At 43.4% G+C, this 14,311-nt stretch overlaps 1 protein-coding gene across 1 annotated transcript; it reads left to right on the forward strand.

Moving 5' to 3' along the window:
- The first annotated feature begins 56 nt into the window (after positions 1 to 56).
- On the forward strand, positions 57 to 10,331 carry FBXO27 (F-box protein 27). Its single transcript, XM_006871535.1, has 6 exons — positions 57 to 138; positions 259 to 606; positions 893 to 1,004; positions 1,089 to 1,184; positions 9,420 to 9,555; positions 10,188 to 10,331. Exons 1-6 carry the CDS (start codon positions 57 to 59, stop codon positions 10,329 to 10,331), a joined length of 918 nt encoding a protein of 305 aa, XP_006871597.1.
- The last annotated feature ends 3,980 nt before the right edge of the window (positions 10,332 to 14,311 follow it).

The raw sequence follows: 14,311 nt of genomic DNA on the forward strand, positions 1-14,311 counted from the left end.
CAGAGCTAAGGCCCGCGAGTTTGCGAGGCTGCAGTGTAAGGGCGATTGGGGTGAGCATGAAGGGTGCTGAGTTGGGGATCTGGCAATTTGCCAGTGGCAAGCCGGGACTGGGGGACATGGGGAAGGGGCCCCCTAGGGGTAGGAATGAGGATAGGTTGGCGAGGAGCCCAGGGGTGTGGCCAGATGAGTTCTGGAGTTGGGGAGTTGCGTGCCCGTGGAGGCTGAGCTCCTGACGCCTTGACCTTTCCTCTTACGTAGCTGTCGCTGGCTCTCGCGCGGGGACAATGGGCGCTTCGGCTCGGAAGCGGAAATATGAAGAGGGGCTGGACTTGAGCCAGCTGCCCCCCGAACTGCTGCTGGAGGTCTTGAGCCACGTGCCCCCGCGGTCGCTGCTCGGGAGCTGCCGCCGGGTGTGTCGGGGCTGGCGCGCCCTGGTGGACGGCCAGGCCCTGTGGCTGCTGATCCTGGCCCGGGATTCGAGCGCCGAGGGCCGCGCTCTTCTGGCTGTGGTCCGCAGTTACTTGCCCGCAGTCCCGATCGCCCTGGCCCGCTTCTGCGAGCGCCGACCAATCGGACGAAATCTTATCCGCAACCCTTGCGGCCAAGGTGGAGTCTCCGCTGAGAGGGCCGGAGGGGGGTAGCTGAGGCGGGGCCACTCCTGGAAGTTCGGGAGGTAGAGAGGGGGAGGGGAGGGGGGCTGGGCTGTGGGTGGTCATTTCGTCAGTTTCGCGTGTGCTGGAGTACAAATGCCCCATAGTTTCGCATGGAGTCAGTTTCGCGTGTGCTGAGTACAAATGCCCCATAGAAATTTCAAAGCTGCGACGTTTCAGAAACACGTCACCTGGCCAGTCTAAGAAAGGCCATACAAGTGCAAGCTTTTTTATTTTAACAGAAGGCCTTCGGCAATGGGTGGTTGAGCACGGTGGGGACGGCTGGGTGGTGGACGAAAACAAGACAACCATACCTGAGGCCCCAGCGCAGACCTGCTTTGTCAGTTCTTACAGGTGAATGCCTCTCTGCTCCCTGGGGCCACGGCTTTTCAAGGGAGGAGTTACCTGTTCTCATTGCCTCTGCTTCCGCCTTCCTAGATGGTGTAACAAGAAGCAGGTCTTGGACCTGGAGAAGGAAGGTCTCTGGCCAGAACTGCTGGATAGTGGCAGAATTGAGATTTGCATCTCTGACTGGTAAGTGCGCTGGAGTGATGTCATTTAGACTTCCCAACAATCCCTCTCAGAAGAGACTGAAGTGACTTAATCACTTCAACTGACCTCTAGTAATTAGTAGAGTGTGCAACCTTGTCTAAGGAGCTCTTGTAGCATAGTAGTTACGAATCAGGCTGCTAACCTCAGGGTCATCTGTTCGATACTACCAGCTGTTCCATGGGAGAAAGAGGCTTTCTGCTCGCGTAAAGATTGACAGCCTCGGAAACCCTGTACGGGGTTACTCTGAGTCGGAACCGACTTCACAGCACATAACAACAACAACGACCTTCTCTGGTGTTGCTGTATCTGCTATAACAGAAATACCACAAGTGGATGACTTTAACAAACAGGAATTTATTTTCTCACGATTTATGAGGCTAGAAGTCCAAGTTCGAAGCACTGGCCCTGGAGAAAGCTCCTTGTTTCCTTTCTTTCCACAGACCCAGCATTCCTTGGAGATCTCCATGTGTCATTCCCTTTATAATGCTGAGACCTCAGTTTCAAAGGACATACTCCACTCAGCATTTCTTTCCTGGTGGTAGTGGATTCCTCTGAGCTCTGCTTGCTTGTTTGAGCTCTTTGATGTCTCAAAAGAGATTGATTCAAGGTCCAACCTAATCTGTAAATTGCATTCGGCCTCATTAACCTCATGTTGTTAAAGTGCCATCTAGTCAGTTCTGACTCATAGCAGACTTGTATAGTGTTTCCAAGGAGCAGCTGGTAGGTTTGAACTGCTGACTTGGTGGTTTGCAGTCCAGTGTTGATCCTACAGCGCCTCCCCAGGAGTCCAAGTAACCTCATAGAAGTGAGGATCTCAATACATAGGGTAATTATGTCAAATCAGAGCTTAGATCTCACTATGGAAGATTACTTGCTCTTAACTATCAAACCGTTGGAAATTGGGCTGACTAAGTTGATAGAGAACCTTAACTATTGCAATCTTGAACCTCACTCCTCACTCCCAAAGGGGGATAGACTGAAGAGTGGCAGCTTGGATCCATTACTTTAAACGTTGATTCCAAGTCAGTCTAGTCTGTGACTGAGATAATTCTCTTCTTGTTGTGTGCTGTTGACTTGATTTTCAGTTTATAATGACCTCATGTGACATACTAGAACTGTCCCGTAGGATTTCAAAGTTCTCAGAAACCCTATACAGGGTCAATATGAGTTGGAACACAACTACAATCTTCACAGGAGCAAATTGCTAAATTTCTTCCTCCCACTGAGCACTGGCTGGGTTTGAACCTCTGACCTATCAGTTTGCAGCTAAGCACTTAGCCACTGTGCCACCAGGGCCCCTTGCCTTACTAGGAGGTAATATAGCAAAATTGGCTAAGAGCTGGGGTTGTGGAACCAGATCACCAAGGTTCAAATTCCAGCTCTGCAGCTATCTATACCATTGGATTAAATCACTCTATTCCTCAGTTTTCTTCTCTTTACAGGGTACAGTTCTTCTAAAGACCGTTATTCATGTCAGGTACATCACAAGTGCTTTTGTAAGCATGAGCTACGTTAGTGGTTTTAAAAACTTTGCTCTGATCTTGTGATGGTATGGTTAGGTGCCGTTGCATGGGTCCTGATTCATAGTCACCCTGTGTACAATGGAACAAAATGCTGCATGGTCCTTCACCGTTCGCACAGTTGTTGCTCGTTTGAGCCCATTGCTGTGGTCACTGTGTAGCTCTGTCTCACTAAGGGTCTTCCTCACTTGATTTCTTGACTACTACTTCCACTGATATTGATTGTGGATCCAAGTAAAATGAGTCCTTGACAATTTCAATCTTTTCTCCAGTTATCATAATGTTGCTTATTGGTCTCCTTGTAAGGATTTTTGTTTTCTTTTTGTTGAGATGTAATCCATACTGCAGGGTGTATGTTCTCTTTGGTCTTCATCAGTAACTGCTTCAAGTCCTCTTGGCTTTCAGCAAAGAGGGTTAGATCATCTACCTATCTAGTTTGTTAATGAGCCTTTCTCTAATCTTGATGCTATGTTCTTCTTCATATATTCTGTTTTCTTAGATTATTTTCTCTGCAGACCGATAGAATAAATATGGTGAAAGGATCCAACCATGACACATACCTTTCCGGATTTTAGACCTCTTTTTTCTGTTCCAGTGGCTGCCTCTTGGCTCCTCATGAGCACAATTAGATGTTCTGGGATTTCCAGTCTTTGTAAGGTTATCCATAGTTTGTTATGATCCACACAGCCAAATGCCTTTGCAGAGTCAGTAAAACACTGATAAACATCTCTCTGTTATTCTCTACTTTCAGCCAAGGTCCTTTTGACATCAGTAATGACATCCCTCATTTCACGTCTTTTTCTCGATCCGACTTGAATTTCTGACAGTTCCCTGCTGAAATTCTTATTAAATTATCTTCATCAAAATTTTGCTTGCATATGATGTTAATGATATTGTTCAATAATTTCCACATTCTGTTGAATCATCTTTCTTTGGAATGGACACAAACACGACTCTCTTCCAATCAGTTGACCAGGTCTTTCAAATTGCTTGGCATAGACAAGTGAACAGTGTTACTACAAATCTGCTTGTTGAAACATCTCAGTTGGTATTCTGCCAATTCCTATAGCCTTGTTTTTTACCATTGCCATCAGTGAAGCTTGGACTGCTTCCTTCAGTACTATTGGTTCTTGATCATATGCATCTTTTGAAATGGTCCAACATCAACCAATTATTTTTGGTACTGTGACTGTATGCTTTTTCTATCTTCTTTTGATGATTCCTACATCATTCAATACTTGCCCATAGAATTCTCCAAAATTGCAACTCAAGGCGTGAATTTTTTTCTTCAACTCTTTCAGAAAAGGAATGCTGGTGGTGTTCTTCCCCTTTGGTTTTCTCACTCCAGGTTTTTGCACATTTTATTATTTATTTTGTTTTCTCTAGCTGCATTTTGACACCTTCTGTTTAGCTCTTTTGCTTCATTCCTTCTGTTTGCACTAGCTACTCTGTGTTCAAGAGGAAGTTTCAGAGTCTTGTCTGACATCCATTCTGGACTTATTTTTTTCCCTGTCTTTTAAATTAATTACCTTTTGCTTTCTTTATAGATGATGTCATTCCACAACTTGTTGTCATTCCACAACTAAGCTGGTCTTGGGTCATTAGTGTTCAATGTGTCAAATCTATTCTTGAGATGGTCTCTAAATTCTGGTGACATTTACTCAAGGTTGTATTTTGGTTCTCATGGACATGTTTTAATCTTCTTCAGCTTTAACTTGAACTTGTTTATGAGCAATTGATGGTTCTTTCCGAAGTTGACCCCTGGCCTTATTCTGACTGATGATTTTGAGCTATTTTATTAGGAATTGAGTGAAGGTTTACAGAGCAGATCATCAGTTTTACATTCAATAAATCATATACTTTGCTTCATTACAATGATTGTAATCCCGTCCCTGGACCATCAATTAACAGTGTTTATCTTTATTCACTTTAATGCTTGCATTCTTCTTTGTGTCCCCATGTACTTTCATCTTTCCTCCACCAACCTCCCTCTTTTAAATATTGTCTGCCCCATCATCTGGTGTTAACTAGCCCATAATTTCCCCTCCCTTAGCCCCAGTAACCATCACAGAATGCTTCTTTTAGCAAGAAAAACTTTTCTTAACTTTTTGCAACAGTGATCTCATACAATATTTGCCCTTTTGTGATTGGCTAATTTCACTCAGTGTAATAGTCCTCCAGGTTCATCCATGTTGTGAGGGGTTTTACAAATTCATTGTTATTCTTCAACGTTGTGTAGAATTCCATTATATGTACCTAAGTTTGTTTAACTATTCTTCTATTGTTGAGCATTTAGACTGTCTCTGTCTTTTTGGTATGTCTCTTGCAGACAGCATATTGAAGGATCCTGTTTTCTTATCCATTCTGCTCTGTCTCTTGATTGGTGCATTTAATCCATTTACATTTAGTGTGATTATCAATAGGTATGATTTCATTGTTAACATTCTGCTGTGTTTTTCTGTGGTGCTGCTGGTCTTTGTTCCACATAATTTTCTACACTAATTATTTTGTTTCTGGGTTTTCTTTTCATTTTCATTTCTGTTATGCTAATGTTTACACTAAGAGCCCTGGTGTGGTGCTGTGAGTCAATGCACTGGACTGCAAAGTCGGTTTGAACTGTAAGTTCAGCGATTCAAGCTCACCAGCTGCTCCTTGGAAACCCTATACAGGGTACTATGGGTTGGAATTGACTCGACAGCACTTAACAACAACAACAACAATGTTTACTAAATCTTTCTGATTTTCCTCTTCTTAATTTTGTATTCATTTTTTCCTCTGAGGTTACCTTACATTTTATTAATTTTTTTCCCTATTTCAAAGTATCTGTTTTATCTTGAAATCTACTTGATTTCCTCACCATTTGAAAGTTCTGCATCTGCACTATTTCTTCTTTTTGTTTCATTATAAATGGATAGCACTGGTTCCCTATTGTCAGTTTTGTAGGTTTGCTTTCCTTTGGGTACTTTTATATGTGGATTGAATTCTGGCCGGTGTTGTCATATATGTTAATCTCAGGTTATTGTCTTCTGTTGTTGGTGTTCCGTCCAAAGGACACCTTTTTACTATTTTTTATAAAGTTGGTCTGGTCATTGCAAATTCCATTCATTTCTGTTCATCTGGAAATGCCATCATTTTGCTGTTGTGTTTGAGAGACAGCTTTGCTGGGTATATGATTCCTGGTTAACAGTTTGCCTTTTTACCTACATGGTTTCTGATGAGAAATCAGAACTTAAGTCTTATTGGTTCTCCTTTGTAGGTAATTTTTAACTTTTCTCGGGCTGCTCTTAGGATTCTTTCCTTGTCTTTGGTTTTGTAACGTTTGACTATGATATGGCTTGGTGATTTTCTTTTGGGATCTATCTTATTTGGGGTTTGTTTAGCTCCTTTGTGCTTCTCTTCTTGTAGTTCATGATGTTAGAGAAGTTTTCTTCCAACAACTTTTCGACAGTTTCCTCTGCTTTTTATTACCTCTTCCTGTTCTAGATTTCTGATCACCCGTAATGTGGCACACATAACTCTTAGGCTTTCTTCAGATTTTTTCCTTCTTTTTTCTGATTGTTCTTCAAGCACACTAGTATTGAGAGATTTGTCTTTAAGCTCACGAATTTGGGTTTCGATTGCTTCAAAAACTACTCCTTTGCTCTTTTATTGTATTGTCCATTTCTGATATCTTAGTATTGATCTTCCGGATTTCTAATGACAGGTTTTGTATTATTTCAAATTTTCCATTTATTTATTTATTTGTTTTTAAGTTTTTATTGTGAACTGAGTGATAGTTTACATGGGAGAACATCGGTTTTACACCATTGTTTCATTGCAATGATTACAATCTCCTCCATGCTTCATCATCCAACAGTATTTGCTTCCATTCCCTGTTTTTTTGTTTTGTTTTGTTTTGGGAGTCGGGGCGATGTACACAGAATATATAATCATTTAAACAACCAAAGGGCACAGTCTGCAAGCCTGCTGCCTAACCGCCAGCACCCAGTCCCTCTCTTTCCTTGAGTCCAGAGTCCTCGTCTTTCCATGTCCTCATCTCTGCCTCCATCTCTGGTGTCCCTGCTTCTCTGGATAGGGTCCCACACTCTGCTTGTTCTCTTCTCTCATGATGGTCCTAGGGTCCTCTGTTTCTGGACTGTAAGATTACAAAAACTACTCCCCCATTTTTTGTTACAAAACTTCTACCTTAACAGTTGTGACAGTCACAATTGGTCATGATAACAATTTCTCACTATTGAATCATAAGAATCTTATCCCCATCTCTTTTCACCAGACCCGTCTAGACAAATTGAAAACTATTCAATGGGGACTCTACCGTCTCCCACTTCCATTCATGCAGCTCAGTTTAGAAGGGTTTGGCTAGTGTTGGCTGTTATCTATTGTTGATCAGGTGATATCGGAGTTGGTATTGGCTTTTGTCCAGTGGGTAGAGCTGCAGAGGGTGGTACAACTGTGACTGGGCTTTATGGGCACGGTTGCTGTCTTCTTTTCCGTCACCTGTGTAAATCTGTTCTGCTAGGCCACTTTCTGTTGGCCACAGCCGCTCACGAAAGTTCAAGATGGCCGTGACACGTCTAGCTGGCTCTTCAGTAGTCACTTTCCCTCTCTTGTCAGTTTCTCCTCCCAGCAAGCACTCGGTCCACTTCTGTCACCTTTCCTCTGAAGTTCAGGGTTCCAACCAGGATTCTTACCTGTGGCTGTTTCATTTGGTCTCTCGTATCTTCATAGTGCGTCTGCCTACTCCACCATCTTGCCAGAAGTTCTCCAAATTCACTTGTAATCAAATCGCAACAACCTCCCCCGATCCCATCTCATGAAGGGATAGATTTCTAATATAATTTTGATTGCAAAATATACAAAAATATATTAATATTTCATTAAAATAGAAATCTGAGAGAAGTGGAATGGAAATTCAACTGTAAGGAGACGAGAGAAAGATGCAGAAGTCTCTATTAAAGAAGATACTTGTTTATGTGTTTTTATAATCCATTATTGTTTTTAAGCTTTCACATTTTATCTTCTAGCATCAATAGTGCACATCTATGGTGTGCAGCTCAATGAATTATCACAAAATGAACACCTCCATGTAGCCAGCCTACGAACAGAATGTTAGTGTGCTAACAACTACCACAAAACCCCTTTCCTGTTACTGCCTACCAAAGGGTAACCACCATCCTCATTTGTAGTACCATTTTCTGGATTTCATATAAATATTGTAGTTTTTAAGTGCCATCAAATTGGTTCCAACTCATAGTGACCCGGTATAGGGTTTCTGAGGAGCAGCTGGTGGATTTGAACCACCAGCCTTGTGGTTGGCAGTCCATTCTATAGTGCCATACAAGACTTCTCATATATCTGACTTCTGTTACTCAATTGCATGTTTGTAGAGTTTTCCATAATTGTTGTATGTCGCTGTAGGAAGTTCACTTTCACTGTAATAAAGCGTTTCTTTATGTGAGTATACCATAATTTTCTTCTCTTCCATTGATAAAATTGGGTATTATTGATTTTTTTTTTTTTTTAAGTGTTGCTGGGTATCACATCACCAATTTAATTAGATTCCATTGGATCCTTTTAAATAATATGAAAATTGTATCTTAAAACATCACTATTACAAATATTGGAAATCAGAAGCTTTGGAATCATCAGAGGTAGAATGTAAAAGTTTATTTGTTTTCTTAATAATATGGAAAAAAGTATATTGAAGAACGCAGCTCCAGGTCAGCCCTTCTAAAACTTTAATGTACATTAAAGTAACAGGGAATCTTGTTAAATTACACGTGTGATTTCATTGGAATGCCACCAAACTCCCAGGTGATGCTGACGGTGCTGGGCTGAGTATTTTTGAGCAGCAGGGTATAGAGGTTGTGGATGTGCATATATGTATGGATGTGGGTGTGTGCCTGGTGCGCATTCAGGTAGGGCAGGAAGACGCCCACAAGAAGATGGGGTGGCACATCCAGACTTTAAGGGTGTCTTAGCTTCCTTGGACTGCCATTGCCAAATAACACAAATACCCGGGGTGGCTTATTAGAACAGAAATGTATTGTTTGGAGGCTAGTCCAGAATCAGGGTAGCAGCCGTGTTGACTCCATCTCCAGCCTCTGTTCCAGGCCTGTCCCCTAACTTCTAGTGACAGATTGTAGGTAGTCCCCAGCTTACAATGGAGTTTTGCTTCAACGACTCTGTCATAAATTGGTTCTGACATAAGTTGAAAACCTTTCTTTTTCTTTTTTGAGTTTTCATTACTATTGCCTTTTCTTATCAGTATCTTTATAAATCATAACATTGAACATTTTTGAGTGGACATCTGAAATGATGGCTTCACCACACTACACACCACAGCATCGTTTATTGTACGTATTGCTAATGAGAAGATGTCCAAAGACAGACGGTCATAAGTGCAGTTTGTTGCAACTCACATACATCATAAGTCAAGGACTACCTGTACTATGTGTGTGAATCACTCCAATCTGTTGTCTTCCCTCTGTGTCATGTCGCTTTGTAAGGACACCAGTCATACTGGGTTAGGATTCACCTGACTCCCGTATGACCTCATCTTAACTTAGCTGGTGACATCTTCTAAGACCCTATTCCCAAATAAGTTACATTCATAGGTACCAGGGTTTAAGACTTCAGCATAATTTCTTGGGTGGATACAGTTCAATCCATAGCCAAGTCCTCCCTCCTTCCACAGGTGGGGAGCCCGACATGACTGTGGCTGTCAGTATCAGCTTACTGTCCAGCTTTTGGATGCCAACCAGACTGTCCTGGATAAATTCTATGTTGCCCCTGATCCTATTGAGCAATGGAACAACAATGCCTGCTTTCAGGTGAGGCTCTGACAGGGGTGTGGGGAGAGGATGGTGGAGCCCTGCTTTGGATGTCCATGACTACATTAAAAACCACCCCACAACTAAGTAGATGAAAAGCAATTTGATCCTTCATGGTTCTGTTGGAGGTTTGAGCTTCTGGCTCATGTGGTTGGATTCAGACAATGGCTAGACTGAAGGGAAGTGCAATGGAGGTTAGGGGTAAAAGGAGTAAGTGGTGGTGGTGGGAGGGCCACTGAAGCAGCTGATTACTGGCCCAACTATTCTTGGAATCTCGGGTCTTCTTTAAGGATCATTGTGTCTGGTCTAGTTTGGTTTTCTTCACAGGATGGTGGCCTCGGGGCTCCACTGGGAAAGTTCTAGAGAAACAGAAAGAAGCTGCCTTGCCTTTTCTGACCTAGTCACATGCTGAAAGTCACTCCACATCACTTCCACCACACTCTTGCTTACAAGCAAACTCACTCCAGTTCAAGGGGAAGGGGATCAGACTCTACTTTCTTGATGAGAGAGTGACAAGGTTCTAGAAGGGCAGGTGGAGCTGGATATTGAGGTAGCCTAACAGAAGGCTCCAGTTTCAACCTTTGAAGGACAGGCTATGGCCCAGTGGAGCTGACCTTTTCCTCTACCTACAGGTCACCCATGTGTTCTCCAACATCAAGACAGGCGTCCGCTTTGTGTTTTTCCAACATTGGGGCCAGGACACGCAGTTCTGGGCAGGCCATTATGGAGCCCGGGTGACTAACTCAAGCGTGATTGTGCGGATCCTACTGTCCTAGTCCAGGACTGCCCTTCTTGGGAAACAGCCTGTCTTCCATTCAGGCTGGGACTGTGGGCCTGATCCCCTCTTTGAGCAAAGGCTTCACCTCCCTCACACCCTGGAAACAACCTGGGTAAAACCGAGGCTCCTGCCAGGCCCTAACTGGAAAAAGATTGTTCTATAAGATCTACCGACTGCTGTGGCTTTAGGACAGAGAAAGTGGGTCCAGAAGAGGATTGCCCTCCTTCTCCCATCCCAAGAACCTCTGAGTTTCAGCCCAAAGCCCCTCTTTCTTGTCCCCTCTGTTGGTCTCTTGTCTCATCCTGTTACAGCTTTGCTGTGTGGGTCTCTGCCAGAAAGCCCTCTTCATCTCTGAACTAGGATCTCATCTTCACAAGGGTTCATAAAAGACCAGCGGATCTTGGGTGGTGAACTTTTTAACTTCCTGAGGCTTTTGAGCTGCCGGGCTGGGACCAGGTTCTGCCGCTGAAAATTACCGAGCTCAGAAAAAACGTTTGAAAAGAAATGCTTTCTCCCACACACAACGTCTGAAAATCAGGGGGGCCCCTTGAGCCCAACTCTGGTCTTCAAGGACCCGTAGGGTGTTTAAAATGATTTTATTTTGATTTTTTTTCCCCAAGCACTGAGAATATGTCCACAACATGTATATGCCAACCATATGTTATAAATGTTATTTTGCCAAAACTGCTGTAACTCTTTATTAAAAGCATCTCAGGGTCATAGACTTGCTTACTGTTTGGTTCAGTTGCAGAGGGAAAATATCTAAGCAAACACCAGATAATACTTGTAGAAAGAATGGAAGAATTAGAACAATATCGTTCCCTGAACCCCAAGAAAACAGAGTCTGTCACAGTGTTCAAAAGTGTGTGGTAGGTGGTATTGTTGTTGTTAAGTGCCATTGAGTCAATTCCAACCCATAGCCACCCTGTATAGGGTTTTCGAGGAACAGCTGGTGAGTTTGAACTGCCGACCTTGCAGTTCAAATGACTTTGCAATCCGGCGCAATAACCCACAGTGCCACACCAGGAGTCCAGTAGGTGATAGAGTGGGTACAAAGTGGCGTTGATCATGTGACCGTATGTCTAGTCATGAGGGTGAAATGGAAACCTACAATAATGCAGAGAGGGTCAAGCTGTCCTCAGGTCGGCCCTTGAGCTGGCGTCTGCAAACATGGATTGGAGAGTGTTCCCACCAGTTTCTTGCTGATAAGTGGCAAAGGGGGCTTTCATGATGACTAGACTGTTTGCAGACAACATTTGTGCTGAGCAACTGATTTCTCTCTTCTTGGTGCCATCGAGTCAGTACCAACTCATAGTGACCTTGCATAGGGTTTCGAGGAGTGGCTGGTGAGTTTTGTTGGTCCATTGCTTTTCCTACAGCGCCACCAAGGGACTCCGATTGTCTATTAGAAGCCTGAATTTTGGTTTGTGCTAGATAGAGGGTGCCTACATGACCAGCAGCCCGTGAAAGCCTTAGGTGCTGAGTCGGACTGAGCTTCTGTAGAGAGCATCATCACACACGTGCTGTTATACTTCTGTTACTGGGGGGCGTGTCCTCTGGAACTCCACACGTGGGACCTGGATGTAGATCCCTCCAGAGTGCCTGCGTCTTTTTCCTTTATGGTCCAGCTGTGTGGTGTGGGGCCCAGGTTTGAGGTCACCAAGGACATGACTCACACAAGCACTTGTTGGAATTACATTTGACTCATTGCGCTTCACTTCTCAGAAAGGTCAGTTCCGTATTACGGGTGCTGGTTCCCCATGGCCTGGGACTCGCTCTGCTGGGAGCTGGTCTGCATGCACCCCTTCCTGTTCCCTCCCTGCTGGGATTGGCATGGGTCATATGATGCACACTGAAGTAGGAAGCTATACAAAGAAGGTTTACTGTGTACCCTGAATGAGGAAGGAGTTTCCCTGATTAGGAAGAAGAAGAAACTGGGACAGAGGAAGGCTTGTTTCTCAGTCTCTGTTGTCAGGGAATGTTCCAGAGCCAAGGACTCTGATTAGGTAGTCCAGGTGAGGGTCCAAAGATGGCACAGTAGATGACTTTCCCAACATGCATCATTATGCCACTATAATAAATCTCAGCCAAGAGTACAGCTATGCATCAAGTCCTGGGAGAACTAGCCAATCTTCAAGCATGGGGGTTATCTTAGAGACCCCCAACAGTGGTGACAACAATGGAGTTTGCTAGTTTGACCCTGGCCCTGACTCACTGAAATATAACTATAATGTTATTCAAGAAAAAGACAGGCAAGGAATAATGAAACCTGGGCAATGGGTATGCCTATGGTATGAAACAGTACCTAAGCTGCTGTCTTGAGAGAGGTACAAGTTACCCAGGAATTTAAAATACTAGATCTAATCGCTTGTTGGATCCTTGGCTGCTCTTAGCCATGCTGGCTAAAGTGAGGGGAAAGCGCAGCCTATGTAATATCTTTGGGTTTTTTTCCTCTTCTCCAGGTGGCAGCTTTGGGTGGGCCAAAGGAAACAAAAATTCGTTTTGTGAAAGAGCACTCTAAAGCTAAGGCACTTGACTCAGTGATAATGGCTGATACAGGTCTGAGTCGGACGCCATTTTGTCCTAGGCCCCTGCTTCAGCTCTTTAGAGTACATAACCTGTGACCACACTCTTGACCAAGATAACTTGTGCACCATTCTGAGGTGGTATACTCAGAGTGTTCCGGGAACCAGCTCCAAACTGCAGGACACTAATGCTGAGTACCCTAGCTGTAATGGTCAGGGTTCTGTGTCAACTTGACTAGGCCAGGATTTCCAGAGGTTTAGCAGTTGAGATGTGGGTATTGCCATGGTGATGAAACCTAACACAGACATAGTTAGCTCTATGATGAGTGGCTATGAACAGCAAATCAAATGAAGGGATGCTTCCTTGGGGGTGTGGCCTGTTTCCAATATAGTGGACGCATGGGAGGGTCTCCCACTCTCTTCCACTGGGGACCTGGGACTCTGTAATTTTAAGTCATTTCCTTGATAATAAACATGTCTTTCTCTGTACATACATATAGGGTTCGCTGGTTTTGCTTCTCTAGAAAACAGAATGTCTAGGTAAAACTTTATAGAGCATGTTGAATATCAACTAATCAAATATACCCCCATACTCTCTCAACTCCACACAGAATTCTACAAAACAGAGTATAGAGGACATGTGCCAATACAAGCCCTTGAGAATGCCATTTTGAACTTTCATTTGAGTGTTTCTCCACTTGAAAATCTTCAAATAAAAATTACTTTACAATAACTTTCATTTTTTAACAGTTTGTAGCTGCTCTCACCTCCAGGGTGAAATGCCATAAGGTAAAAAATTCTCTGAAAATGGGCTTAAGACATCAAAAAAGGTTAAAAATTTGCATTGATCACCAACTGGAAGGAAAATATAAGGTCAAGTCAATTCCCAGCATGGCTAAGTTCTCTAGTGCTGCTATAAGGGAAGTAGTGTAAGTGGGTGGCTTTAAAACACAAATTTATTTTCTCACAGTTTGTTGTCATTAAGTGTCATTGAGTCAATTCAGACTCATAGTAACCCTGTATAGGGTTCCAAGGAGTGATCAGTGGGTGTGAACCACCAACTTTGCAGTTAGTAGGCTAGTACTTAACCCTATCCACCACTCGACTGTCAGTTTGTCAAATTGTGGTGGCTTGTGAGTTGCTGTGATTCTGAAAGCTATGCCACTGGTATTTTAAATACCAGCAGGGTCACCCATGGTGGACAGGTTTCCAACGACCTTCCAAACAAAGACAGACTAGGAAGAAGGAGTGACGAACTACTTCCAAATATTTAGTCACTGAAAACCTAATGAATAGCAGAGAAACAGTGTCAGATATAGTGCAGGAAAATGAGCCCCTCAGATTGGAAGTCACTCAAAATGCGACTGGGGCAGAGCTGCCTCCTCAAAGTAGAATTGACCGTGATGACGCAAATGGAGTAAAGCCCATGGGAAAATAGCCCACGGGACCTTCA

Source organism: Chrysochloris asiatica, unplaced genomic scaffold (assembly GCF_000296735.1).
Source record: "Chrysochloris asiatica unplaced genomic scaffold, ChrAsi1.0 scaffold00168, whole genome shotgun sequence".
Taxonomy (NCBI): Eukaryota; Metazoa; Chordata; class Mammalia; order Afrosoricida; family Chrysochloridae; genus Chrysochloris; species Chrysochloris asiatica.